This window comes from Oryzias latipes, chromosome 20, assembly GCF_053564925.1.
Source record: "Oryzias latipes strain Hd-rR chromosome 20, Olatipes_Hd-rR_3.1".
Classification (NCBI taxonomy): Eukaryota; Metazoa; Chordata; class Actinopteri; order Beloniformes; family Adrianichthyidae; genus Oryzias; species Oryzias latipes.
Window position 1 is genome coordinate 21843379 of NC_136256.1, and position 26188 is coordinate 21869566.

Sequence of the window (26188 nt, forward strand, 5' to 3'; positions counted from 1 at the left end):
GGCCAGGGGGCTGTTTTCCATGATGGGGAGTCCCCCATATTTTCTGCCCTCTCTATGCCTTTGCAGTTCAGGGTAGGGTGGAGTTAGTGTAAAGAAGCCACAATCAGGAACAGCACCAAAGCATAAGAAGCTTCTGTAAAAATGCTTTTAAAATTCAAAACGATTTGCAAACTAAAATCTCACCAGAAGCAACAGGTGACCTGACAAGCAGATTATGGGTGGATGCAGCCCCAATAACTGCACAGGTACATAATGGTGGGAGTTCCTGCATTCACCCAGGCTGGAGGAGTACTATATCCCACCATCAGTGTCCTTCGTCCAGCCCTGTGATCTGGGAGAATCCTCTTATGAATGAAGTGGACATGGTTTTAAAATGTGCCGATTGAAGTGAAGAGAATTCCAGGGTGTCCTATATTGGGGGGGGGGGTCCAAGCTGTGGTGGTTGTGCTGTGGTCCTGACTGGGTCGGTCCCAACCACAACAGCACGACGCACAGCTGCGCTGGAGGGCCTGCAGACCTCAATGGACGGGGGTCAATACAAACTCCTGTGGGGACCAGTGCATACCAAATCAAGGGGAACAGAGTCGGGGGAGGGGGAGGGGGCGCACTTTTCTCCTCCAGATCCAATCAGTTCAGAGGAATTTTAGTTTCAGGAACTTTTTGAAGTGTCAGTTTTGGATCTGAAACTCTAATTTGTGGAAAAAAGGTATCTCCCAAAAAGTCTTCTTGAAGGAGGAAAACGGCTCAAAACTGTTGACAGTTCCCAGCTCTGGGATTTTGGGAGCCAGTCCCTTTTGTTCAGATCCCTCCTCCTCCTTGGGAAGTGGGAGGACCCAAAAAGGCTTCGCAAAAGGGAGAATTGTTTGAGAGCTCAGTCATCCAAAAACGGCCTTTCAATGTGAGAAGTTGAGGAGCCGAAGAAAATGTCGGTGGCATCGCAGTAAATTACTAAAGCAGCGAGGCTTTAGAGGGAGAAACCAGAAGCGAAAACAAAGTTTGGAGGAGAAGAAGAGAGGCGAGAGGAAGAGCGTGCGAAGAAGAGCGAGCCTTTGGTGAGTTGAACTTTTACGCACGTCTCGTTGTTGCGGCGCTTTACTCAGTCATTCTTGTATTTTATTCTAATACACGATTATGCATCCACGCTTCACGTTCACGTTGGTGCCTGTTTGCTGGTCATCTGAACGTTTCCATGACTATTTTAGTGGTAATAAAGGGATTAACATTCAGTTCATAGTCATACGGCTGACTCCGAAAACCGCAGTTGTTTTTCCTTATTTTTCCTCTTTTTCTTCCACTTTAAGCTGTAAAAGTTCAGTTTTACGCATACTCGCGCTGGGTTTTGAACGCAAATCGCGCGTTCTGCTCCGCGTTTTCGGCTGTTTGTTATAAGAAGAGTTAACTTTGTTGTCGGACTTAGCCTGCTGCTGATTGGATGAACTCTTAGTCCATATTTCCCCAAACTTTTCCTTAATCTCCCGCACGTATCTGAGATCTGCTACAGGTCAACGGGCTATAAGTGAGTGTTTGGAGCCGTGCGTAAAGCCGCAGAGACTACTAGCTGGGATTATAGACGTTTTAATGCCTCTAAAGGGGATGATGCCTCCGGGTTTTACAGGCCTCAGCCTATAGCTGCTCCCATAGGGTAGGAGAAGGTTGACATGCTCCATAGGATAATGGGGGAGCACAACAAAGATAAGTTAGTCTGTTTTTGTAAGGCTTTTAAAAATATTTTGCATCTAAAAATACATGATTAAGATATTGGCAGTGTTTGTTGTTAAGTTTCTATCCACACAGAGCTACCTTATAACACCCCCATTGCCCCAAACTGAAGGTTTGGGGTCAGATTGTGCCCATTAAAGTGACAGCTGCAGGAGCATCCTTACAGAGAAGTATGTAAGTCATTCTCTTTCGAGGGGATGCCTGCTTGCCAGTCCCTTGGCTGTTAATGAGAGTTGGCCGGGTATCCTCTTGGAGGAGGCCTGCAGGAACAGCCGTTGGGGCTCAAGTTTCCAACCCCAGGTGTTGTTTAGTGATTTGGATTACATTTAGCCTCCGCTGCCTCCTCGCATGAAGGAACCTCAGCAATTCAGTGACAGACATGGCATCAGACAAGAGGAGCTGATTGTTCTCGCTGAATCAATGTCACTTGGATTAAAAGTCGAAACGAATGGCCTTGGCCTCCCCCAATTAGGCGCACAGCCTATATGCGAATTAATTGGTCTCAGTAAGAAGGAGCCTTGTTGTTCGGTTGTTGTTTTTGTTAATCATCTTTGACAGGCGGGCGGATCAAAGTTCAACTAAATGATTCCAGTCTGATTATCTCCTTGTTTCTCACTCAGCTTTGGCCTCTTTTAATTACATGAAGGGTTGAAAACCACAAGTTTATTGGCAAATTGGATGTTAAGTAATGTCCCTGTTTAAAGCTGAGTCCAAACTAACTGAGGTTAGGAAATGTTAAAAAAAAGTGCACCTTTTCTTACGTATATATAAACACTGTGATTTTCCCAGACTTTTTCAAACAATCGATTTGAAAGTTCAAGTTTCTCAAATGTGAAGATTAATCACGTTTTGTTCAGCTGTTCAGCTCTTTCTTAAACGGCACCATCAGGGACTTTGATCATTTTTCGCAGCTTTAGTCAACTAGTATCACATATTCAGAAATATTATTCACTCAAATTGGACTCAGTTAAGAATTAAAACCAAGTTTCACATTTAGACCTTCTTCAGGATCATAGAAACTTTTTTGCCAAAGGGTTAAGATTGCAAGAGGTTTGACTGACAAGAGTGTATTCAATTACTGAAAAACCCTGCGAGGCGTTTTGGGGCTATTACTGAGATCCTGCAGATCATGACAGGAAGCTGCTTTTATAGTATTTTCGTTCTAGTCTGGTGTGACATTTGCCAGCAGGACCTTTAAAACAGAGCTCTGAAATTAAATTTCATTGATCCTAATGATCGGCCAGGCAGACTGAGCACATTTTCCAGTGTCTTTCTTATGGCTACTTGGATTTTTTTTTTTTTTTCCATTTTCCTAAAGGGGCTGAATTTTCACTTATATCATAGCCAATAAAGAAACTACAGTGTGTTTTTGGGTCCTCAGCCAAAAAAAGGAGAGTTTTCTATTTAAATGATAAAAAAGTTGAAGGTTAAAAGAAAGATGAAGGAACTTACTCTACATATGGGAGTAAATCAAATTCTGCTGGGTTCTTTCAATGATTAGAAACAGCCAGCAGATTCATAAGGTCTCCAGTTGTTGCTTGAGTCTCGCTTATAGAAAGGCAACAGTTATGACTGTGGGGCTGGAAAGCAGCATTGTTATTGTAGTGGGTGTAACATTGGCGTTAATTGACAAAGGAAGAAAAAAAAACCTCCTTCCTGAGGGCACGCTTTCATCTCTCTGACAGCGGGTAGACTCATGCAGTCATAACAGCCTGCAGACAGAATCTGAGAGTCTTGGCTGCAAATGTGTGTGTTGTCAAATCAAGATCATCTCTCTGAGCTGGAATGCATCACTTGTCATTTGGGTCCATGAGTGGCCTCATCTGTGTGATTTTGGAATATTTCCATGAGCTCAAATTTGTAAAGCTACTTCATGATATCATGCACTTTTAGTTTTTTGGAGTTGACAGACTTTGACACAAAAAAAAAAACAGGTCACCAAATAAGCTTGCTTTATTTTCCAGCGTTGGACGTTATGGGTGTGTTGACATACGATGCATTAGCCCTCTGGCGTTGACAGATTGGAGGCCGGAGCTTGGGCTGTCGTGCCCCTATGGGGAGTTTCTGTGTCCAGTCAGACATCGGAGAACCAAAGAGGGCCACCTGGATTGGCAGGTGGCCAGGGTCCAAACCCCCTCCCCGGGGGCCGCATACCTCTCTTCCCCTGATCCTCCCAGGAGGAAAACAGAGGAATGCAGTATGCCCCCCCAAAACTGGGAAAAACTAAAGGAGAAAGTTCAGAAGCAAAGTGTTTAATGGATAAATGAAATAAATTCAGTGCTTTCACCAACATGTTTTGCCAGCTAATAGGAGTTATCTGAAGCAACTGGATTGATTTGTTCCATGAATTAAAACTTAAGAAGCTGCTGATTGGATAATGGAGTTCCTCCAGCCTTCCTTACTTACCTCCCTTTCGTTCAGACATGCAGACTTTCTGAGCATCATTAGGTCATTTATCAACTCCAGAGTGGAGTAGGAGAGTGAAGTGTGTGTCGACAAATAGTCTCGCGTGTGCAGAGCAAATTTGGACAAGATTAGGGGTTGTTTTCCTGAGCCAAAGGCAACCCCGATGCTCTAATAGATCATTCGTTTGCAGGCTAAAGATTGCATTCTGATTTTTTTTCTAGCCTTTATCCATCCCCTCATGCTTGTAAAAAATAAAATAAAAAAATTAACTCATTGTGGCTGGTTTTATGTGTGGCTACAAACCGTCCTGCAGTGTTTTCTGACTGCACATTGGTTTTGTTCTCCAACATGTGTGAGAGAAACAATAATGGCAGTCAAAAGACGTGTCAGGGAATCTGGGTCGTGTTCCAGGGCTGGAACCAGTAATCAGATTTATTATGTTTCACTCAAGAGAGAAAACTAATCATTGAAGAATGCCAGACTGGCAGCAGAAGACAGGATTCAACAGAATAAATCACTGGGCACCTGATTAGTACGTTATTAGGCCCCTGAGGTTATCAGAGCTGGAATTTTCCATCAACAGAGCGTCTCTGTTTGCCGTCCAAGTCATATCACCATGAAGTCTTATTTTATGATAATTCATGGCAGGATCATGCACATCTGTGGCTGTGAGTGACAGGGCAAATGGTAGCTGTGCAATGTGTCACAAGTCCAGCTCCTCAGACTGATTGCTCCCTTTGAAAGCGGCCTCCGCCAGCTGTTTCTTCTCTTAAGAAACTTTCATACCCAGCAGCTTTCACTTCAAACCAGCAGCTGGAGCTCCAACTTGAACATGCCTGACGCCCCACGGCCTCTCGGTTCAATTTCCTGCCTTTCTCGCCTCTGTTTTTGCTATTACTCCCCTTTTGGCTGTTCTATTTCGGTTTACAGCCTATCTTCATTCCATCATTTCTCTTCCTGTCTGCCTTATCTCCTTTTTTTCCAAATGCCTTCTTATGTCTGTTTTTCTTATAATCTTCCACTTGCTTTGCCCCCCCCCCCCCCCATCAGCTCCCACTGAGAGTTGCAGGGCCAGGTAGCCTCCTGCTCCCCCCGCTTTTATTTTTTTCCTCTGGGTTCCTGCTGAATAATGGGGAGAAATTGCTCTTGATTTATAATTGGTTCCATTCACTCTGATGCATGGGCTGCCAAAAGAGTTTGGGGGCCCCTTTAACCCACCCCACACACATATCCCCGGGTCTCAACCCTCCCTCCCAGTTAACACACAAGAGGCAGTAGTATACAGTATATATGTTGGCATGGGTAAAAGCTGTGGTACATGTACGGTATTCATTCTCTTTAGTTAGGGGGGGAAGGGGGGGGGGGAGAGTGGTAGCCGGTTTTCAAACCTGTTGGCATCTGTTTTGGAAAAACTTCCTGAGGTCTGCATATTTCTGTGCCTTTGTGAGTATACTTTCACAATCTTACAGGACTTTGTGGGATTGCCTGCTTTAATGTGTGTGTGTGTGTGTGTGTGTGTGTGTGTGTGTGCGGTCAAAGCATGGTTGTGGGTTGACGAAATATGTAACGGTGCTAATGTGAGTGCGTCTTTAAAGTTTACAGGCTTTCGGAAATCCTAAATATTGGTTTTCCAGACAATCTATGGAAATCTTTTAACCTAACAGAACTGCTTGGTGTATAGAAATCCATTTAACATGCAAATATTTAATGTTGCTAATGTTGCCATGGCAATGACTTCCTATAAAAGAGTCGAAATCAACGTTTTCCTCTTTTAGTAGGACATTTAAAGGACCTCCTCCAATAAAGATAGTTATTTTGGTGTTTTTTATACATTCTTGTAGCATTTTTTCTCATGATGGAGGGCATATATATATATAGAAAAAGTAAACCTAAATTTGTATTTCTGAGTATTCCTTTATTCAAATTTTTGTGAATCAGAAGCAGACAAAAAAGGTGTTTTAAAGAGCTTAGTTGTTACTTAAAATCTACAATCGGCAGGCCACAAGATCCATACTCCACTCAATTCTGATGCATTCACTTACATACAAATAACTCCATGTACGTCTTTGTTTTCCTCGTAATTCCTAATAATTTACAGTCCACTGGGAACGCTTTGATTGAGGTGGAACTTTAAAGACTTAAATCCATTATTTTTCTGCCAGTCACTAACTTATGCATGATATTGAATTTATGCTAAAATGCCAATATCAATATTTCATGCTTAAATCTTTGTTTTCATTTTAGTCAAGACAACTCAAATAAATCTGAATTTACTCTCACGGATGATGAAAAGTTCCCTTCCAGTCAACAACTCTTAAAATGGTCTTTATCTTTCTTAGTTTTTTCTTCTTTGCCTTTTTCCTTCCATCAACTAAACCCGATCCCAATTGCCTTTTTCCTTTTCTTTGGTTTCATGCCTTTTATCCTTTCATCCCTCTCCCTCCATCCTCCCATCTTCTCAGGTGCTCCTCTTTCCCCCAACGGCCTCAGTGATCCGGTTCTGTTCCCATGGCCAGGTGGATGGCATCCCAAGGAAGGAATGTGGGTGGATGTGTTCACCATAATTAGCTCTCTGTGGTTAATTCAGCTTCGTTATCTAAATTATGCAAATGCCATGGTGCCTAATTGATTAGACCCCCCCCCCCCCCCCCTCTAGATGGCAGGCCTGTCCAGATCCCTCTTGTTAATCCTCGAGACGCTCTGTAGCTCGTTAGTGCCGGGGTTTCGGGGAGTTTGAAGGAGGGCTTGGAGCTCGTTAATACTTGTGTGCGTGTGTGTGTTTGTGTGGGAGAGTATTATGAGGGAGGGATGGGGGGGGGGGGTTTGGATTCTCAGCCTCGTTAAGGATGCTTAGATGCTTTTGATGTGTGATTTTATGGCATGAGAACTAGTGATGTTTTGAGAGGAGGGTTGGGATCGGTCCACTCTCCACCTGTTAAGCGGGATTTTCGGACAAATAGTCTCTCTTCTTGTTCAGTGTGAGAGCTGCTGTGTGCCAAGATTTTTAAGTGTTTAAAGTAGAACTGAAAGGTCCTGAGACTGTCCCTGTCAACCTAAGCGGATGCTGACTTTCTCCATAGAGAATTCTGTCCATTTTGACTCTGAAACAGTAAATTGTTATCATGGATATTTAGCAAAAGTAACTACTAGTTTTAATTGCATTTCAGTAAATATAAAGGTGTCAATATTTTTTCTCTGAATTGCATTTTTGAACATTTCCTGGTGAACTGAACTGTGCACCGTGTTTTAGTTTTGCATACATCTCCAATTCAGCTGTTGTACTCATAGAGGGAATAAAATCTTCATTTCTTTTTAATTACCTGTTTTCCTTAAATTTGTATTAGTTATTGACAATCTTCTTGTGTAATAGTGTTTTCTCTGCTTAATAGTTTTACCATTTTCAAAAACTCCCACTCCAATATATTTTGGAGTTTTGCTTTGTTGTAATTTAGGACTAAGGTTTGGCGTTCACTCTCTATTCTGTTTATTTTATAATAGATTGATGATTGCTGATGGAAAAAATAAGGGTTCAGGTTAAATTTCCCAATATTTTTCTGCTGTTATGTTGATTTCTCATGCATTTTCCAACACGGCCACTAGGTGTCACTTATATAGAAAAAAATAATTAGTAGAACTACTGGTTTGGAGCAAATCTAAGAGATTTCTATTATTTTGTAAGGAATTCTGAGTGCAGTGTGTCGGCTGCTTTTGCCCATCCTAAAAACAGTTGGTAAAGGTTGTGAACCAGCGTCATATGATGATGTTACAGCTTAAGGACACAAACTTTAGTCAAAAATCAAGAGGGACCTGGCTGCAGACAAGATGGCGCCTGACATCATCAGCCGGAAGCGGAAATTATGCAAGTTGCCCTAACCCAAAAGAGTTCAGAATTACAGAATTTATTTTTATTAAAGCTTAAATGGGAAAAACTGTAACTGTCCAGGTTGCCAGTTTTGAGGGATATGGGGGGACCTCCAGTTCTGGTTGAGGACTTCCGATTCTGGATGTTGATGCTTTTTACATTTTTAGAGTTAAAAATCTGAAGGATATTTTTCTCAAATATATTGATCCAAAAATAAACACCTTTAGGTCTTGAATTTTTAAATTGACCAAAACAAAACTTCAAATGTGCTCAGTATTGTTGAATATTTGGCAACCTCCAGGTAAAATAGTTTCTTTGACGTCTGGATGCTGTGTTGTGCTGCTGATGCTGGCATAGTGAAGTGGATGTGGTTAGTGAAGCAGCCTCAGCTCTGTCCTCATCCAGCTCCACTCAGCAGAAAACCCCTAAGCCAGGCCAAGAGGCCATCCAGCAGATTGACGGAGTGAGGGCAAAATGTGTTGGAACATTCAGGGGCGCTCTCCCAAACACTCCCCTCGGTGAGGAGGCTCTGCTCTCTCCTCCTGCTCGCCTGCCAGTTGACATCCTCTTTATTAATCTGAGTCGCTGTTCAGCTTTCACAGTCAACTCTTCACTCCCGCCTCCTCCAGCTCCCGGCACAAACCCCAGTCGCTCATCTCACATCAATCTATAAAGGCCTTCTCCCCCCTTGCCTCCACAAGCTCTCTTCTCCCAAACCTCTTGGTCATTGAGCCCCCCCCCTCTTCTCTCTGGTCATTGAGCAGGGCCCATCAGCTCTTCCCCGGGCCCTTCAGAGTAGCGTCTCCCTTTTCTCCAAGGGTCTGCGGGGTCTTTGTCCGTGCAGCGGCTCACTGCTTTACAATGACTCTCCACTCTATTAAGGTGCGTTCTGCCTGTTAGCGTCGCCAGGGGCAACCGGCCTCCCGCATGGCAGCTATGCGGCACAGCATTGTGGGCTTCGGGCTGGAGCGGGGCAGTTGAACCCCCGGCACTCCTCACACTTGACACCACATGTGTTTATCTAAAGGGGGGGCTTTGTGGTGTTTGGAGGGCCTTGATTGAGGGAGGGGGGTGTAAAAAGACGTAAAACTGGAGGGAGGGCAGCGAAGAGGGGAATTTGGGGAGGTGATAAATATTCAACAGCTCAGCTCCTCTGAAGGAGTTGCTGCCCTGCGAGCCCTCCACCACGTCCTCCCTCTTGTGTGTCTTCTCCGTGCCAGAAAGCAGATGGAATGTGAGAGCTCGGGGAGGAGGCTCCATCCTAGTTTTATCCAATTAGCAGGGTTGTCAAAATGAATTTATCCACGGACACAGGGAGACAATGGGACTAGCAGTGGCCCGAAAAGACAGGGGCTTTGGTGTCTTTACTTTTACACGCTCACAATAAACTTCTGTCAAGTGACTCTCGCTCGCTGCGCATCGACACTCGCACTGCATGCCTGCACACAACCAACACAACCTCATGTTTGCTGTTCCTTCCTCACTGCCATTCCAGGGAGACCTCAGATACACCCCAAACACCTGCGTTCAGGTCTGTGGGGCCGTCTTTGAGCTGGATCCAGGTCAAGTCACAGGTCGTTCCGAACAAGTCTTAAGTTCCCAAAGAAGGGACCACAAGAAAAGGGAAGCCAAGATGGTTTCAAGCCTCTCCATCGAGACCATTTAATTAAGCCACTGAGACTACAGTTATCCTTTGAAGGATGTGCACTAAGCACAAATCCCTAAACTCCAAAGGTTTAGCTGACTAAATACTTTGTACTGAACTTGTTTTTTAATTTCTCAAACATTCAAGAAGCTTTTAAAAGGTTCCCGTGACTTAAAGTCCCACACCGATTATCTATGGCTCTTTATGATTATGCTGTTTTTAGCCAAAATGAAAAAAAAAAACATAGGACATAGTTTCTGCAGAGCGGCAGTAGTTGATTAGAAGTTCACACCTGTAGGTGGGGATTGTTGGAGCGATCCCGCCTCCCCTTCCCCTCCCTGTTGCTGAGAACTAAGAACAGGGAGCTTGTGGCCCGCCCAGTGTATTTTCTGCATCACAAAAAAGCTCTTTTCGAACAGCATTTTTTTATCTGCTCCTGATTCAGAATGATAAAGAAATACCCAGAAATGCAATTTTGAGCTTATTTTTCTTCATATATGTCCTCCATCATTAGAAAAATAGCTCAAAAACATGTTGAAGACACCCAAAATACAATTTTCATCAGAGTGGATCTTTAATGGACGCTTCTAGCCTTCTAACATTTATAACATCCTTTTTTTCAAATGTTGTGTGACACAAAAGTCAAAAAGCATCTTTTATTCCCCAAAAGTTAATAAAGCATCTTAGAAAATAAAAAAAACAGTTTTTCTTGTTTTTTTATTGTAACAAAAGTTTAATCTAAGTAAAAAAGATTATGAAGTTATGAGGAGGCTGAAGTACTGCCAGATTTGGAATGCCTAAAAGATTTCCGCAGGGTTTCAAGTTCGCACACAGACACACCGGCCTCTGGCAATTTAGGGTGGCTGTCTTGTTGCTGCTCTGTTTTTTATCAGCCTCGCTGATGCGTGGGAGGCTCTTCTCTCTACTCCTGTGGCTTCTCCGGGCAGGATGGATGGAAAAAGTTAGACGTAGATGTCAGGCCAACTTTTCATCTTGAGGCAGCGTGTCTGCAAAGCAAACAGGACCCGGCTGACCAATGAATCAGGCAGACAGGTTTGGAGGAGTAAAGCTGTTTTTTAGGGATAAATGATGCATGACGGGGGCAAGCTCATACAACCTCTCTCCTTATCTATTCCTCCTGTGTGCTTTGCAGAACCGGACAGGTATGAGGTAGCACTGACCGACTGGTGTGGTTTATGGGTAGCGACTCTCGCAGTTGGAGACAGGTGTTTGGGCACACGTGTGTTTTTTACGGGCAGCTGTCCTGGGTTGTGTCCATACGTCAAGCAGCCACAAAAGCCACAGACCTTCAGCTCTTCGGCTCCTGGAACCCCACAAGCCGACTGTTTGTTTACAGTGTGGGCCCGCTACTGATAGGCCAGTCTGTTTAGACCAGGGAGTAAATCAAACTGTACATGTCTGCAAGGCTCCTGCTAGAGCTGATATCCACAGTTTGCAACTTAATCATGCTATCTCTGCGAGTTTGTAAACGGACTAAGAAAAGTAGAAGACGTAAACATTAAAGAACTTAAAGTCTATTAAAAAAAAAGATCCTTCTTGACTGTGGATGGGTGTGTTTTGTGTATTCAAGCCCTTTGTTTTGGCTTTTGGGACTGTTACTTTTGGCTTCAGCTTGCACAGATTTTTTTTTTGTCCTGAATTGGAGATTTGGGATATTTATCAGCCTGAATGGTTAAAAAGCTCCCTTTTTTTTAGTCATAAATGGCAAAAATAAATAAAAGCTGCTTCAGCTCTGCTGATTGTTTAGTTTATCCCTAGGATATACTCCTGGTAAAAGCCTCCCTATGAGCTACACATCTCAGGTTCCCTGCTCTCCTCTGGTTAAATGCATATTGGCGTGCTGCAGAATCTTTCTAGGATTGATTGGCAGAGATACTCAACGTGAGACCGGTCTCTGCTGGCTTGTGTCTGTGTGACTCCGTCCAATATTCCAAGTTTTCTTCCCTCCTTGTATTTCCAGCTTCTGAACTGATCAGAACCCCCCCCCCCCTTTTTTTTTTTCAAAGCAGGCTCTTTTCAATTGATCCAATTAGTTATCCCTATGTTGGGTTTTTAAGCAAGAATTGCTTTAATGTCTTCAGAATTCATCATCTAAACTGTTTATGCAATCATAAATGCAATTAAAATGTGGTACAGCGATGTGTGGTCTTGTTTCACAGTTGCAGACGTTTTTCCATTAGCCTACTCCTTTACTCATTTTCAATAACTGTGCCAGGCAGCTAAACAAATTTTACTGCTGCTATTAGATGATGAAGGTGCGCTGTAAGAGTTTCCATTCTCTTTCTGTCCTGCTTCAGCCCTCCTGTGTGTGTGTGTGTTTATGTGCATGCGAGGGCGCTGCATTAATCATTCCTCTGAGCCATAATCGGGTCAGGACAAACATGTCTGTGAAAAAGCTGTGTTCTGGTTCCACATTTACACCACAGTCCATGCAGGACAGTTGAGCAGTGACAGGCCCGGCGTGCGTGAGAGAAAAGTGGGGGGTTCAGAATTTGCAGAACCGTCCTCCCCATCCTGAAGGGAAGTTGTTAGTTTAACCTGACAGGAAAGAATTCGGGAAACTTGGCGGCGAGAGACGAAGGAAAGAAAAACTCCCCCTCTCTGCATTAACTGTTAATATTCTGACCATCGTCTTCTCCTACAAAGGAGCTCCTCTCCTCTCTGCTGTGATATCCACTCCCCCCCCTCGGTTGTACTCTTTGTCCCATGTCTTGAATACAACCTCTTCTTCTCCCCCTTCCTCTTTTCCTCTCTGTACCTGTATCAGTTACACCTGAGCGGGAAAGCGGAGGGCTCAGGTTGCGGCCCGCAGAATGAGGGCGCCCCTTTGATGGGTGCGGATGTAGGCAGAGGGGATCAGTTCTGTGGGGAGATGGGGGCTGAGAGAAAAGAAAGGCTTTGTTTGTGCCAGGGGTTTGGCTGCTGAGGGTGCTGCAGAGCGCGTCACCTCACCTGGGTTGCGTTAATGGCGGTCTGTTTGCGCTCGTGTGCATGCATGCTGGATTAAAGCAGATGGCGAGGGGCTCCTGTGACTCTGGCTCTCACCTCTCGGCTGAAAGTTGCAGGCTTTCAAGTTGAGTTTGGACAGTTTTGTCATCCCTTCAAGTTTCGCTGTTTTTCTTTGAGTCAGTCAGCACAACCTCGCTGGTGCTGTTTGTTTTGAGAGCGCCAAACATGGTAATGACTCTCTAACCGTGTTCTGTTGTGTTTTTCAGGGGTTAGTGAATGGAAGATGTCTGGAAAGCGCTACTGGACTCCGTGGATGAGAAAGAAAAGGACTACAGTGGTTTTTGCACTGGGTGCAGTACTGTTGCTCTGCCTGCAGGGTGGCGCTTCACCCACTGGTGAGTAGACATCACAACATACCAGATTCATGCCATAATTGTCTTTTTAAATTGTATTTTCTAGTTTTATGGCCATTTTCCCCCCATATATTTGAAAGTCTGATTAAAAAAAAAAGTCTTGGCGTCAAAAAGGGCCTTTTTTTTAATCAATTTTTGTGGACACCTGGAGCAGAATAAATCCTGCCAGGGTCAATATAATGTGGGTCCAACACAGAAAGCGAAGTGTTTGGATGTCTGGCAGCAGTCTCTGCAGTTTGTTTGAAATAAATTTGAAGAAGTGAGCTGTTTGGATGAGCCATAGCTGCAGATGCACCGTGGGTGAACTGGAAAAGAATAGAAGCCTTGTTTGGGGAATTGCTGTAATGTACCAATTAATTCATTAATGAACTCATTGAAATAAAGGATTTAGGAGATAAATTTGCTTTAGACGAATTTGTGCAACATATTTCTTCATCCCTTTAAGACAGCAGTTGTCACCAATGACGCCTAAATCACACACACTCTTTGACTCTCCGACCGTTTACACAATCAACATAAACACGGCTTTTCATAACGCTTTGCAGCAAAATGCAACACATCACGATTGGCGCAAAGCCGCTTTTCTCCGCGGAAGAATCAGCTGATTTGCGGTGATTGTGTAAGCCCTTCACAACTGTAGAGTGTTGCATGTCAGCACAAGGCTGTTTTTCTGCGCTTCAGAATCCGCTGGAACTGCGTAAACGGTTGAAGAGTTACAGTAGTCGAAAGAATGTCAACACTGGGGCTAAAGCTTTGGTGTTAAACTGTCGATCCATGACTAGGGATTTATTTGTATCTTTTATCTTCTTTTATGAACATTTGTTGGCCTTTTACTATGTAAAGAAAATGAAAATAAAACATCCAGTGGTCTAGGCCTGCACAATAAATCGCAAATTTATCGTTATCGCGATATCAGACTGTGCAATACGCATATCGCAGAAGTCGCCAAAAATTGCAATAAATGGTAACCTTAGATGTGCTCAAACAATCTTATGGCAGTTTGAAGTATTTAACGAATCAAATAAATCACTTTATGGATTTGACCAATCAGATGGAGCCCTTCACGTTGCTGACCAATCGGGTGGACTCCTATTATGTTAGATGTTCTGTTATGTAGACAAAGGTCATTTGGAGTATAAATTAAGTTATGTTGACTCTTATTTAAATTAAGCTGTTGCAGTTAAATGGAGATTATGTACCGTATTTAGCTGTTTTGTTATTTGTTCATGTATCACAAGTTATATTATCATCGCAAAATTGATCCCTAATATTGCATATTGTGAGTTTTCCTCATATCATCGTACAGTGGTCTAAATTTCACCTCTGATCAACTATCAAACAGTTGATCAGACTGTTGGATACATGTAAATTCATTAAAAAAAAAAGATTAAAAAAAAGAAAATCAAAGGAATGCAGAAAGTTTGTGACTATTTTTTTGGTCAGCGGTTATTTTGGGGTAATAGCACCCCCGAATGAGATGGTGCTGTAACTACAGGGCATTTTCAGGGGGAAGTGTTCCCATCCAGTGCAGTGTGAAAGAAGACTAAACCAAATAAAAGTGTAAATAATTAGGTGCCATCTACCCTTTTGATTGATTATGAAAGAGAGCTTAGTTTCATGGAAAGTTGTTAAGATAGAATCATTAGATTCTTGTACTTAGGTCATAAAATAGCGATACAGTAAAGATCCTTTTAATTATTAAGCTGTCTAACTGTAACTCTCCTCCTCAGATGAAGTGCCATTTTTCGACGAAGAGCCTCAGTCTGTGGTGCAGAAGTTAGGAGGCGGCGTCACCTTACACTGCAGCGCCAGACCTGCCTCCGCCAAAGTCAGCTGGCGCCTCAACGGCGAGCCGTTGGCGAACGGAGACCTGGGCGTAGTGGTTGGCCACAACAGCCTGTTCATCCCCGCTCTCTCCAACCTAACGCTGGGCAGATACCAGTGTGTGGCCAGCACCGGTGCCGGAGCTTTGGCCAGTGTTCCTGCAAACGTCACCGCTGCCAGTGAGTAGCCACCCACACAAAGCTGTGACAAGTAAACACAAACACACAGACCTCTTTAAAGCCTTCGCTGGTTTGTCAGGAGATCCAAAGAGCGACTTGGTTTCATTTTCCTCAAGGGGAACAAAGACAATGAAGGGGTGGTATTTGTTTGCTTCGACTCTTTACCAATACAACACTGTAAACCTTGTAATTTTCCACTGCTTGCGGTTAGTCTGAATATAATTTCACAAAAGGCCCAGACCAGCTACAGTTTTGGTTCCTGCAGTGAGAATCTGCTGCACATTACTGGGAAGTGCAATAAGCAATTAGTGCTTGCAGACAAACAAAACAGCAATTTTTCTGCTGCGTCTTGTCGGTCTAATAGAGTTCATATCGACGACTCCTCATGCTGACACTTTTAGAGCTTTGCTGCTCTGTCTGTTATACTTGATACGCATCAAGGGACTGAAAGGGGGGCCCGAAACCGTGAAACCTGAGCTCCAGGAATGGAGTAGACCCAAGGGCCGGAGGCCAGCATGAGCGGGGAAGGAAGGACACCACCCCTTCGCCACCTACATTGGCCCCTCTGCTCCCCACAACACCACATTCCAATCCTTAGGGCCCGACAGCAGGGCCTGCCAAAAATTACGACCCCATTATTGGGTAGAGGGCTGAGGGGGAGATAAGGGTGTTGTGTGTCTGCGTGGGGGTGGATAGAGTGTATGGGTGGAGGCAACAGCAGAACATGCCATTAGGTGAGAAAAAAGCGTCTGTTGACAGTATTGTTTTACACGCAGTGATTTGATTGATGTATGAGGCTTTCTTCACCGGAGGAGCTGGAGGTGTTTTTAGGCCAGTTGGGACAAGATCCCCCCCCACAAGATGAGACGTGATGTCACATTCTCCTTCAGGCCCTGCGTAACCTCGCACTCACATCATTTTTTTCCCTTCACTTTCTCTCGACTTCTTTTTTGCCGTCTCCATTTTTCCCGCCCATTGGGCAGAGAGGCATGCTGAGATAACAAAATGCTCCTCTTCTTTAAAAAACATCTTTGATTTAATAATGGTTTCTCTCCGGCCACCCTGAAATTGCCTAAGGAATCACTCCGCTGGGAGTGTGTACGTGCTTGCGTTTCACGATCGGGGGATATGTTGATCAAAGCCCCTCCACACTATCTGACTGTGAAGTATCTGCGCTTTTTTGGCACCGAGTTAAAAAAGCTTCCTGCTTGAATTCCCGCACTGACAGTTGCCCTCCTGCGTATCGTAGCTGCACAGACTCGCCACGATTTGGAATAAGGCTCTCGAGCTGGGCTCTCCTACTGCTGCACATAAAGATGATGAATGCGTCATCTTCCTTGAAGCGGCGTGCTGCCCCAGTGCTCGGCTTTATGTGTTCAATCCGTTCCCCGTCCGCGTGGGACACACAAAGTGCGCACCTGAGAGGCGCACGTCCCACGCAGACGGAGATCGCACACACATTGTTGTGAAGAATGCGGGACATGGGGACTCTTGTGTATGTGTTAGGGCGGAGTTTGGAAGAGGGTTGTCTGTAAAAACACCACCTGATTGATTTAGCAAATGGAGCGCCAACGAGTCTCTTACACACACCACTAAAGCTTGACATGTCCTGGCTGGGATTCCCATCTTTCAAGCATCCGAGTCTGAGACGGAGTCATGTTGGGCGTCTGCACATGTGTGTGCGTGCTCCCCTTCTTCCCTGTTTCTCCCATCAACGCTCCTCCAGATGCAGACAGAGAGACTGATCCAGAGCTTGCGGGTGAATTAATCAGTGCTTTGAGTAAATTACTCCGGTGTCCCTATCGGAGGATAGAATGACGGAACTTTGCTTGTTGAATTAGATCTGTATACAAAGCCTAATCAGCTGACCGAATGTAAAAGCAGCGCGGTTTCTCTCTTTTTGTGCTGAACAGCGCTACCGTTCCAAGAAAAATACAGCAGTTGTAGCACCTCCTGAAAGAATGGAGGCTCTGTATTTGCTAAGAGTAAATCAACAAAAGCTGGTAGACGTTTATTGCGTTCCTGGAGAAGTTTTATTTATCTTTCATTTCACTCTTGGACTTCTACATGACGAATTTTTCAATTTCTCCCTCGCTGTTTTTCTTCCCTCACTCTCATTTCAGTTTCCTTCTGCTTCATATTAAGAAAATGACAACGTCTCTCCTGCTAAGGTTTTTTTTTTTAATGGGTTTTTTTGGTTTTTATTTTGGCCCCTCCGGCCTCCTATTTGAGAAGGGTTTTGCTGCTTCCTCTCAAAGCCGAACTGGATATCTTTCTCTGAAACCCCATCGGATGCTGCGCTCTCACCTTTAACCCGGAGCTCGGGCCTCTGGGCCGCTCATTCGAGGGGTTTAGGGGAAGTCAGAGGTCAGGTGAGAGTCGCTGCTCCGCAGACTCCATGTCTGCAGGACGCAGTTGGATCACATGGCCCCGGCAATCCCACTCCTCCGTTTCCCACAGACTCAACTGGATCCCAGTATAATGTTAGCAGGATTAATGACTTATTGCCAAACATTAAGGATAGCATATTTCCCACAGAGACATGAACAAAAAATAACTTAATTTTTTTTAAATCGATAAGCAGAAAGTTGACTTATGAGAAAACATTAGCGACACAGCGGAAATGTGGTTGCAACACAGCAGAGACAGGCTGATAGGAGGGAGGGTTGTTATCCATGTGTGGTATTATTGCTCAGAATATTGTGGTTTTCTTCTTGTAAACTTGAGAACTGGCTGTGTACTCGAGCACTCAGATGTGATTTATGCTGAATAAAGCTGCAGTTATGTGACAAATTTACTGTGTTTTTCAGAACTGCGAGACTTTGAGCCTGACGACCAGCAGGAAATCGAAGTGGATGAAGGCAACACGGCCGTCATTGAGTGTCACCTCCCTGAGAGTCAACCCAAGGCGCAGGTCCGCTACAGCGTCAAGCAGGAATGGCTGGAAACGTCAAAAGGTAGTGCTCTGCTGCCGAGGTCCATTTGGATCTAAAGATACCCAATCTCACCCTCATTGCTCTCCTAATTCCCGTATTATCTTCATAATTTACCGGAATGCTACAATCCTGTTATCTGAGTCTTCATAAAACTGGTGATAAGGCTATTATCTGGAGAATGTTGAAACATGGGAATGCGGTTGTTTATTTTTCAAAGTATTTACTTCCAAGTTGCCTGGAAGAGAAGAAAAGCTCCAGTGGTTTGTGGCCGGTATGTTGATGATGCCTGGGAGCTGTAGGTACGGCTATCTGCTGCTTATCTGTGAGGAAATGACCAGTGTTGGCTGAGCATGCTCAATCAGCCTCAAGAGCGCCACTCTGTGGCTCCTCCTGACTGCGCAGCCAACTGTTGAAATGGCAGATAGAGCTCGGATTACAAAGTCTTTCACAATACATTCTTCTTTTTTTGTCCAGCTCTTATTTTTCTGGGCAGTGTTTCCTAATATTTTCTCAACAATTCCTTGACTTTTTTTTCTTCTAATTTCTCATCTGTAGGAAACTACCTCATCATGCCATCAGGGAACCTGCAGATCGCTAATGCCACACAGGAAGATGAGGGACCGTATAAATGTGCTGCTTACAACCCCATCACTCAGGAGGTCAAAACCTCCATATCCACAGACCGTCTACGCATACGCCGTGAGTCTTTTGCTACTTTATTTTATTGTTTGTTGTAAATTAATAATACATTTTTTTAAGTACATTTGAGCTGCAACTGACATGTTTGGATATTCTATCATAGTTTGAATCATAAAACTGAGCATAAAGACTCGCTGATGTTTCTGCAGAACCTTGTGTTGCACATGTGAGATCTTCATCCCGCTCGCACGTTAACACGAATGCATTCCTCATCATCAAAGTCAGAGCATCCAGGCTTCATATTTTGGGTAACGTCCTCCTCTACTTCAGGTTCCACTTCCGAAGCGGCTCGAATCATTTACCCGCCGGCGCAGCGTTCCATCATGGTGACCAAAGGCCAGCGGCTCGTCCTGGAGTGCGTCGCCAGCGGCATCCCCACTCCGCAGGTGACGTGGACCAAGGATGACCATGACTTGCGCTCCCACAACAACACACACTTCCTGCTCAGCAACCTGCTAATCGACGCTGTGGATGAAGGAGACTCTGGCGTCTACATCTGCAAAGCGGGCAACATCATCAACTTTGACAGCCCTGCCACTGTGCGCTACGATGTGCACGTGTATGGTAAGGTGGTCGTTGTCTGTAAACACTTTTGCTAACTAAAATATTTGTTCATTTGAGTCAGTTTGGAGCAATTTTTTTTTTTTTTTCATGGGTTTTACAACCTTTCTGACTCCTGGTATAAGACAGGACTGCATGTGTGCAAAAGCATAGAGACAGAGATTTCTGTTACACACTAGCACTTGATTGAATGTGTCTAAGTAATGGATGACTGTTTTTACAGTGATTTTGTGTGCGTGTGCATGTGTGTGTATGAATACTCTGTCTCTCTGCAGCTGGCTCTAATTAAAGTCAGCCCGCTGCTGTAGCTTTAATGAGTTCTGTCTTTTCCCTCATTCACAAGCAGCCAACCATCAACTAGCTGGCCTGTCTGACTCTGCCCTCCTCCCCCCGTGTCAAATATCCTTGTGCACGCCTCTGTTTTTTTAAACTGAGATGACTCAATGCCTAAAAAGTAAGTCTGGTAATTGGGGGTCAGCTCATCTGCAGCCTCTTGGTTTCTTCGTCTTGCAGAGCCTCCTCGGGTGACAGTGGAGCTGCAGCAGCAAGAAGTTGTCTATGGAAGCACGGTGCGTTTCACCTGCGATGCCAGAGGTAAACCCACCCCTTCCGTGATGTGGCTCCACAATGCCCGACCGCTCAGCCCATCTCTTCGCCACCGCCTGACCTCGAATAAGCTGCGCGTTTCCAACGTGGGGTCTCAGGATGAAGGCCTGTACCAGTGTATGGTGGAGAATGGCGTGGGCAGCGCACAGGCCTTTGCTCGCCTCATCACTGTATCAACTGGTGAGTAGATTAGGTCTGGTGATACCTCTCTGATTTGATTTCTTTTTAATGACATTTAGATTTGGCCATTGATGTCTTTGTAGGGATTTTGTCTCGGGGGCGACTGCCGTCAATCTATCGTCCACTCAGTCCAGACAAAGTCCTGAGAGAGCAGCCTCCGATAAAGCCCGGGGTCTCTGGGGCCATGCTGCCTCTGGACTGCTCTGAGCTTACAGGACAGCTGGTGCCCGCAGAAGCCCCCATCATCCTCAGTCAGCCACGCACAGGCAAGGCCGACCACTACGATCTCATCTGGAGGCCACGGCACGAACACACCCCTCCTGTGCTGGAGTATGTGATTAAATACAAAAAGGTAAAACTGACACCTTTTGTTTTGCGACTGATAGAGTATGATTTTTACTTCTTGGTGCTGAGTTAACCTCTTTCTCCTTTAGGTGGGAGACGGTCTTGCGGACTGGACATCGAGGAGTATCTCCGGCTCTCTTCAGAAGCTGACTCTGGCTAAGCTGCAGCCAGACAGTCTGTATGAAGTGGAGATGACCGCTAAGAACTGCGCCGGTCTGGGACAGCCGGCCATGATGACCTTCAGGACGGGAAAAGGTACAACACTAATGCTGCGTTCATTCGCAGGGCAAATTTGCATCCGCTGCCTCTGGCTCAAATTTGCTACTGTCCAAAGTTTTCATATACAATGCGTGGAAGAAACAAATGATGTTGTGAGATCAGGTTTATTTATTTTAGAGATCTCTGAAAAAGCATTGGTAATAAAGTCTCCATGTCTGGGATAATTCAGAGACTCTCCCCATCTAGGTTCACCATTGACTGCAGGAGCTGTGTCTGAATGACTGCCACTTTCAGCAATACTTCTGTCTCTCTGTGACCCAGTTTGAGGACTTGCTGTCCTGCATTAGTCCAAGGAGGCAAAAAAATAAAAACAAGAATAAAATGAGAGGAACCTTTTATCAGTGTTGCATTACCATTAAGAGATTCTTGGTTTTGGACTCCACCCGCTGATCACATCAGCAACACATCATGGGCCAAAGCTCAGTCCCTGATTGGTTGATGTAACATAATTTCTTCACCAAAGTGCAGATATTTGAACTAGCATGGGCGTCAGAATTTTCGCGGTCTAAAAGGCATTGCTATCAAACTGCCACACTGTGACTGACAGTCAAATCGCGCCGCAGGACCTCTGATTGCATCTGTATGTTGACATTGAAACTGGATGCCCCTTCTGAGCCATACACATCTGATTTGCCCTCCTGAGAGTGAAACTCTCCTCAGTTTGTTGTGTGAAGATAGGACAACAAATCTTACACAAAGACCAAAGTCAGTTTTGAACGGCTGTCATCAAATTCAATATGGCTTTGCATTTGTGTAAGGTTGCCATTTATTTTTATTAGATGTGGATCCACAGTTAGTTGGTTTTCTCCAAGTAGCAGAAAAATGCTCAGAGATAACACCATTGTGTTTTCTTCTGGATAAACTTAAATGTGTTTTTGTTTTTTCCTGTCTCCAGGTCGGAAAGGTCCCAGTGGAGCAATCGATCCACCTAAGACTCCGGCTGTTCCTTCTCCAAGCCTCTCTCGTAAGCCCCCCTCCCCATCCCTGCTGGAACAGATCACCCTCTGATTAACCAAAACTAATAACACCTGAGCAATGATTAAGATGTCTACAGGATAGCAGTGTCCACCTCTTACAGTATGCTTACATTTCTGACTAACACTTCTCACTCTCTTTTGCATTTCTGTCTCTGAAGGATGAGCTAGCAGTAAGTGGTGAATGCGATGTGACTCGCTGAGATTTAGATGTCGGCAGCTGTGAGTTATGTCCGTGTTTGGCTGACACCATTCCTCCTCCTCTTCCTCTTCCGCAGCTCCCGAAGCTCCCGATAAGCCCACGGTCTCTACAGCCACAGAGACTTCGGCGTATGTGACTTGGATTCCTCGTGGCAATCGCGGCTTCCCCATCCAGTCATTTCGGGTGGAGTACAAGAAGGTGAAGAGGGCAGGCGAGGACTGGGTGACGGCGGTGGAGAACATTCCCCCGTCTAGGCTGTCCGTGGAAATCACAGGCCTGGAAAAAGGTCGGTCAACAAAACACACACAGTTTAAACTATTTTTTTTCCTTTTTTTCCAAGGGGGGGGGGGGTTGTAGAATGTCCCATATAATTGCAATGAAGATAACATGCATAATTACGTTCTCACGGTCTTTAAATTTATCACCATAATGAGTGTTGTTAGTCATTCCAGTGATTGCTGCCGTTCATCAAAACCATAACTGGGTCACAATTAACAAAACATTTGTTCAGAAAAGGAAGACGTAAAACAACATCATTACTCAACCTTTAAAATAGAACTGAGGGGGGGAGTTGACTGACCAGAAAGACGAGTCAAGCTAATTTTTTTCCCCCTCTGCAGGTACATCCTATAAGTTTCGGGTGGTGGCCGTGAACGTGATCGGCTCAAGCCCGCCCAGTGCGCCCTCAAAGGCCTACACGGTGGTGGGGGGCAGAACGCACGAGCGTCCCATCGATGGGCCCTACATCACTTACAACGAAGCAATCAACGAAACCACTATTATTCTGAAATGGACCGTGAGTGTTCTGAAAACAGAACTGCTTTTTTGTCAAGAGGATCCTATTTTAAGCTCCCTGTTTGTCCCTCAACAGTACACCCCTGTAAACAACACACCCATCTACGGTTTCTACATCTACTACCGCCCCACTGACAGTGATAATGACAGTGACTACAAGAAGGATGTGGTGGAGGGGGACCGTTACTGGCACTCCATCACTGACCTGCAGCCGGAGACGGCTTACGATATCAAGATGCAGAGTTTCAACGAGAAGGGAGAAAGCGAATTTGGCAATGTGGTGATCCTGGAAACGAAAGGTGAGGTCACTCTTCTGCAGCATTGGCGTATAGATGATTGATTTCTTTTTTTTATTTGGGCGTGGCAGAATCTCTCATTAGCTTACCTTTTGGTTTTCTCAGCTCGGCCCCACCATCCCAGACCTGTCCCGTCAGAGTCCCCAGACCCAGATCAGACGGCGCCCAGCAGGCTGGTGCCTAGACCCGGCGACCTGCCCTACCGCATAGTTTGTATCGTCCTTGGAGCATTCGTCTTCATCATTGTTGTCTTCATCTCTTTTTGCCTCTGGAGAGCGTGGGCCAAACAGAGTACGTGTCCTTCTCTGCTGTTTAAGCCTCTCCAAAAAAGTCTAGACTTTTTCCTGTCACACTTGTGATTCCTTTCTCTCTGTTTTCCATAGAACAAACATCCGATCTGTGTTTTCCTGCTGTGGTGACTCCGGTATCTTCATGTCAGTACACAATGGTTCCGCTTCAGGGGCTTGCTCTGGTGGGACACTGTCCGCTGGACGCCCACATGGCAGCTCAACACGGTGTTTACCCGGCTAATGGCGAGTTCCCTCAAAACGGCAAAGTTCAACACCCAAAACACTGTCTGCCAGGAATACAGCAGGTATAAGAAATCGCAGACTAATCCAAACTTTTAATTTCCTAGAGTTATTTTTGTAATGTTTCAATTTGCTTTACAGGATGAGGTGGACTGTGAATTGGAGTGCAACACATTGCTGCCACAGACACCATCAAATGGGCATTTGCCTGTCTACCAGCTCTCCAGCAGGTGTGGTTTAGATATATTATTCTTATCTAAAAACAAAAACTTTAAGAAACAAAAAAAGTATATTTTAGATCATCTTAATATCATTACTTTTTGTTTTGTCATTTTTTAGAAAAAAACCTCTAAAAAAATCAGGATTCTTTCACATTTTTATCATTAAATATGCCTTTTATTTTTGTAGCCCTGATCATCACGAGCAGACATGCTGTTTTCCTGACAGCTCCACCCATCAGCTCCTGGCATGCTCCCATCAACTCGTCAGCCCACAGGAAGCGGGAGGCAACTGCAGCTTGTGTGGTGGAGACGGAGCAGCGGAGTCTGCCCCGAGTATGTATAGAACAAGCACTAAAGATCTCTATAGAAAGAGCCAAATAAGGAAGTTGATTTTAAAGGGGTTTTTTTCCAAGCAAAAGGTGAATCTAAAAGTAAAAGACCTTGTTTAAAGAAAGTCTTTTTTTTTCTTGCAAGAAAAAAATTCTTATCAATCTTAGTTTGAGAAAACTGACCAGTTTTTTATTTCTTAAAATAAGAATTCTTGATGAGACCTTTTTTTCTTACCCCATTGTTAGACTATTTTTTTTTGCATATTTAAAGAAAATCGGCCAGTAGGTCAATAGTTTTTTGCTTGTTGTGAAGAGGTCTGTTTTTGAAGTGTTTCTGCTAAAGAAATATATTCCTGAGTAAGATTTCCTCCATTCTTACCCTCCAGAGCCAGCATCTCTGTATCTTCTGTCACTTGAAGATCAAGAAACCGTCTCTGCACAGTCTTCAGCAGCTGGAACACAACAATCCCAAGATACAATACAAGAAGAGGACATCATGTTGAATGAAGTGTCTCCAGAAAGCAAAGGGACATCTGACTCTACAGACGCATAAAAGACTGACAAAAACAAGAGAAAATATTTATTTTTGTATGACAGATATTTATATATTTATGGCTTTGTACATAGGTGTCTGATTATACTGTATATATGGTTATTTTCATATTGAAAAAAAGACTATTCCTCTTTCAGCTCACTTCACAGACTAAGGGAGTTGTGGCACTAAACTCTGCTCCCCTGGAGGGGCATTAAAACATCTCTCCTTCTCAGTTCAGCACTTCCCGTTTTGACTCTCTCCTCCTATTTTTTTCTTTTTGCTCCCCCTAAAACAAAACAAAACAAAAAAATCCCCTTAGGTACTTGTTTTTGGACACACAACAGAAATAAAGGGGCCACGCTAATCATTCTGATGCGGTTATCATGAGGTGCTCTCCTGCTCTTATCTCTGTTGTGTTTCCTCCGCATGAACTGTCATTTGTATAGCAGTAACACAAATGTATTATGCATTTCTCATCATTAACAAGCTATTAACAAAGTGTATGCAACATAAACCTTTTCAGTAGCATCCAAGAGATTATATATTGTATAGTTATTTATTTTTTTCTGTTTTTTTTTTTTAAATCACTGAATGGGAGAGATTCTGGAAAATAACTCAGTCATGGATAAGCTCGACTTACACTGCAGCCACTTCTATGTTTACCTATTTGCTGGTTACCAAATGACTGTCAGGATGAGGGTGCTGTGACAAGAGTGTCAGTATTATTCCTTCTTCACTGCTCAGCGCAAAAGTATTAGTCTTCAACAGAGACGTTTGTGATCAAAATGAAGGACATCTTGAATCTACACTCCCTGAAAAGTGCAGGCATGTCGCGCGGCTGAACATGCTGGAGCACTATTGCATGTAAATAAAAGCTTATGAAATCGATTTGCGTGTAATTTGTCTTTGTAAGACGTAAGTTAATTCTGTGTACAGTGGGGCAAAAAAGTATTTGGTCAGCCACCAATTGTACAAGTTCTTCCACTTAAAAAGTGATGTTTTGGTGCTATCGCTGGGACACAGAATTTCAACTCCGAAGGTTTTCTATGGGGTTGAGATCTGGAGACTGGCTAGGCCACTCCAGGACCCAGGCCCAGATGGAGGGAGATTATCATTGTGCTTGTATGTCTATCATTTCCTAATAATTGCTCCCGCAGTTGATTTCTTCACATCAAGCTGCTTACCTATTGCAGATTCAGTCTTCCCAGCCTGGTGCAGGTCAACAATTTGGTTTCTGGTGTCCTTAGACAGCTGTTTGGTCTTGGCCATAGTAGAGTTTGGAGTGTGACTGTATGAGGTTGTGAACAGGTGTCATTTATATAGATAACCAGTTCAAACAGGTTCAATTAATACAGAGGATCCTCTTACAGAAGACGTTACAGGTTTGTGAGAACCAGAAATCTTACTTGTTTGTAGGTGACCAAATACTTATCCACCATAATTTACAAATAAATTAATTAAAAATCAGACTCTTTGATTTTTTGGAATTGTTTTTTAATCTTGTCTCTCATAGTTAGCTATGATGAAAATTATAGGCCTCTCTCATCTTTTTAAGTGGGAGAACTTGCACAATTAGTGACTGAATAAATACTTTTTTGCCCAACTGTATTTACTCTAAACGTTTCATTAATGTTGCTATGGTAGTTTTTTTTTTTAATAAAATACAACTTTTAAGATTTTTT

General features: G+C 44.1%; 1 protein-coding gene across 1 annotated transcript; it reads left to right on the plus strand.

Moving 5' to 3' along the window:
• Positions 1-578: 578 nt before the first annotated feature.
• boc (BOC cell adhesion associated, oncogene regulated) lies at positions 579-25394 on the plus strand. Its single transcript, XM_004081272.5, has 18 exons — positions 579-1052; positions 12869-12997; positions 14746-15018; positions 17829-17975; positions 18510-18653; positions 18924-19217; positions 19728-20000; positions 20084-20352; positions 20435-20600; positions 21520-21588; positions 21877-22086; positions 22421-22596; positions 22672-22894; positions 22997-23182; positions 23275-23486; positions 23563-23651; positions 23830-23975; positions 24358-25394. Exons 2-18 carry the CDS (start codon positions 12886-12888, stop codon positions 24522-24524), a joined length of 3156 nt encoding a protein of 1051 aa, XP_004081320.1. The 5' UTR covers positions 579-1052; positions 12869-12885; the 3' UTR covers positions 24525-25394.
• Positions 25395-26188: the final 794 nt, after the last annotated feature.

Coding starts and splice junctions, on each gene's coding strand:
- boc (XM_004081272.5), top strand. CDS start 12,886: ATGTCTGGAAAGCGCTACTGGACTCCGTGGATGAGAAAGAAAAGGACT. Junction 15,019..17,828: donor TGCAAACGTCACCGCTGCCA/GTGAGTAGCCAC, acceptor TGTGTTTTTCAG/AACTGCGAGACTTTGAGCCT. Junction 20,353..20,434: donor ATGTGATTAAATACAAAAAG/GTAAAACTGACA, acceptor TTTCTCCTTTAG/GTGGGAGACGGTCTTGCGGA.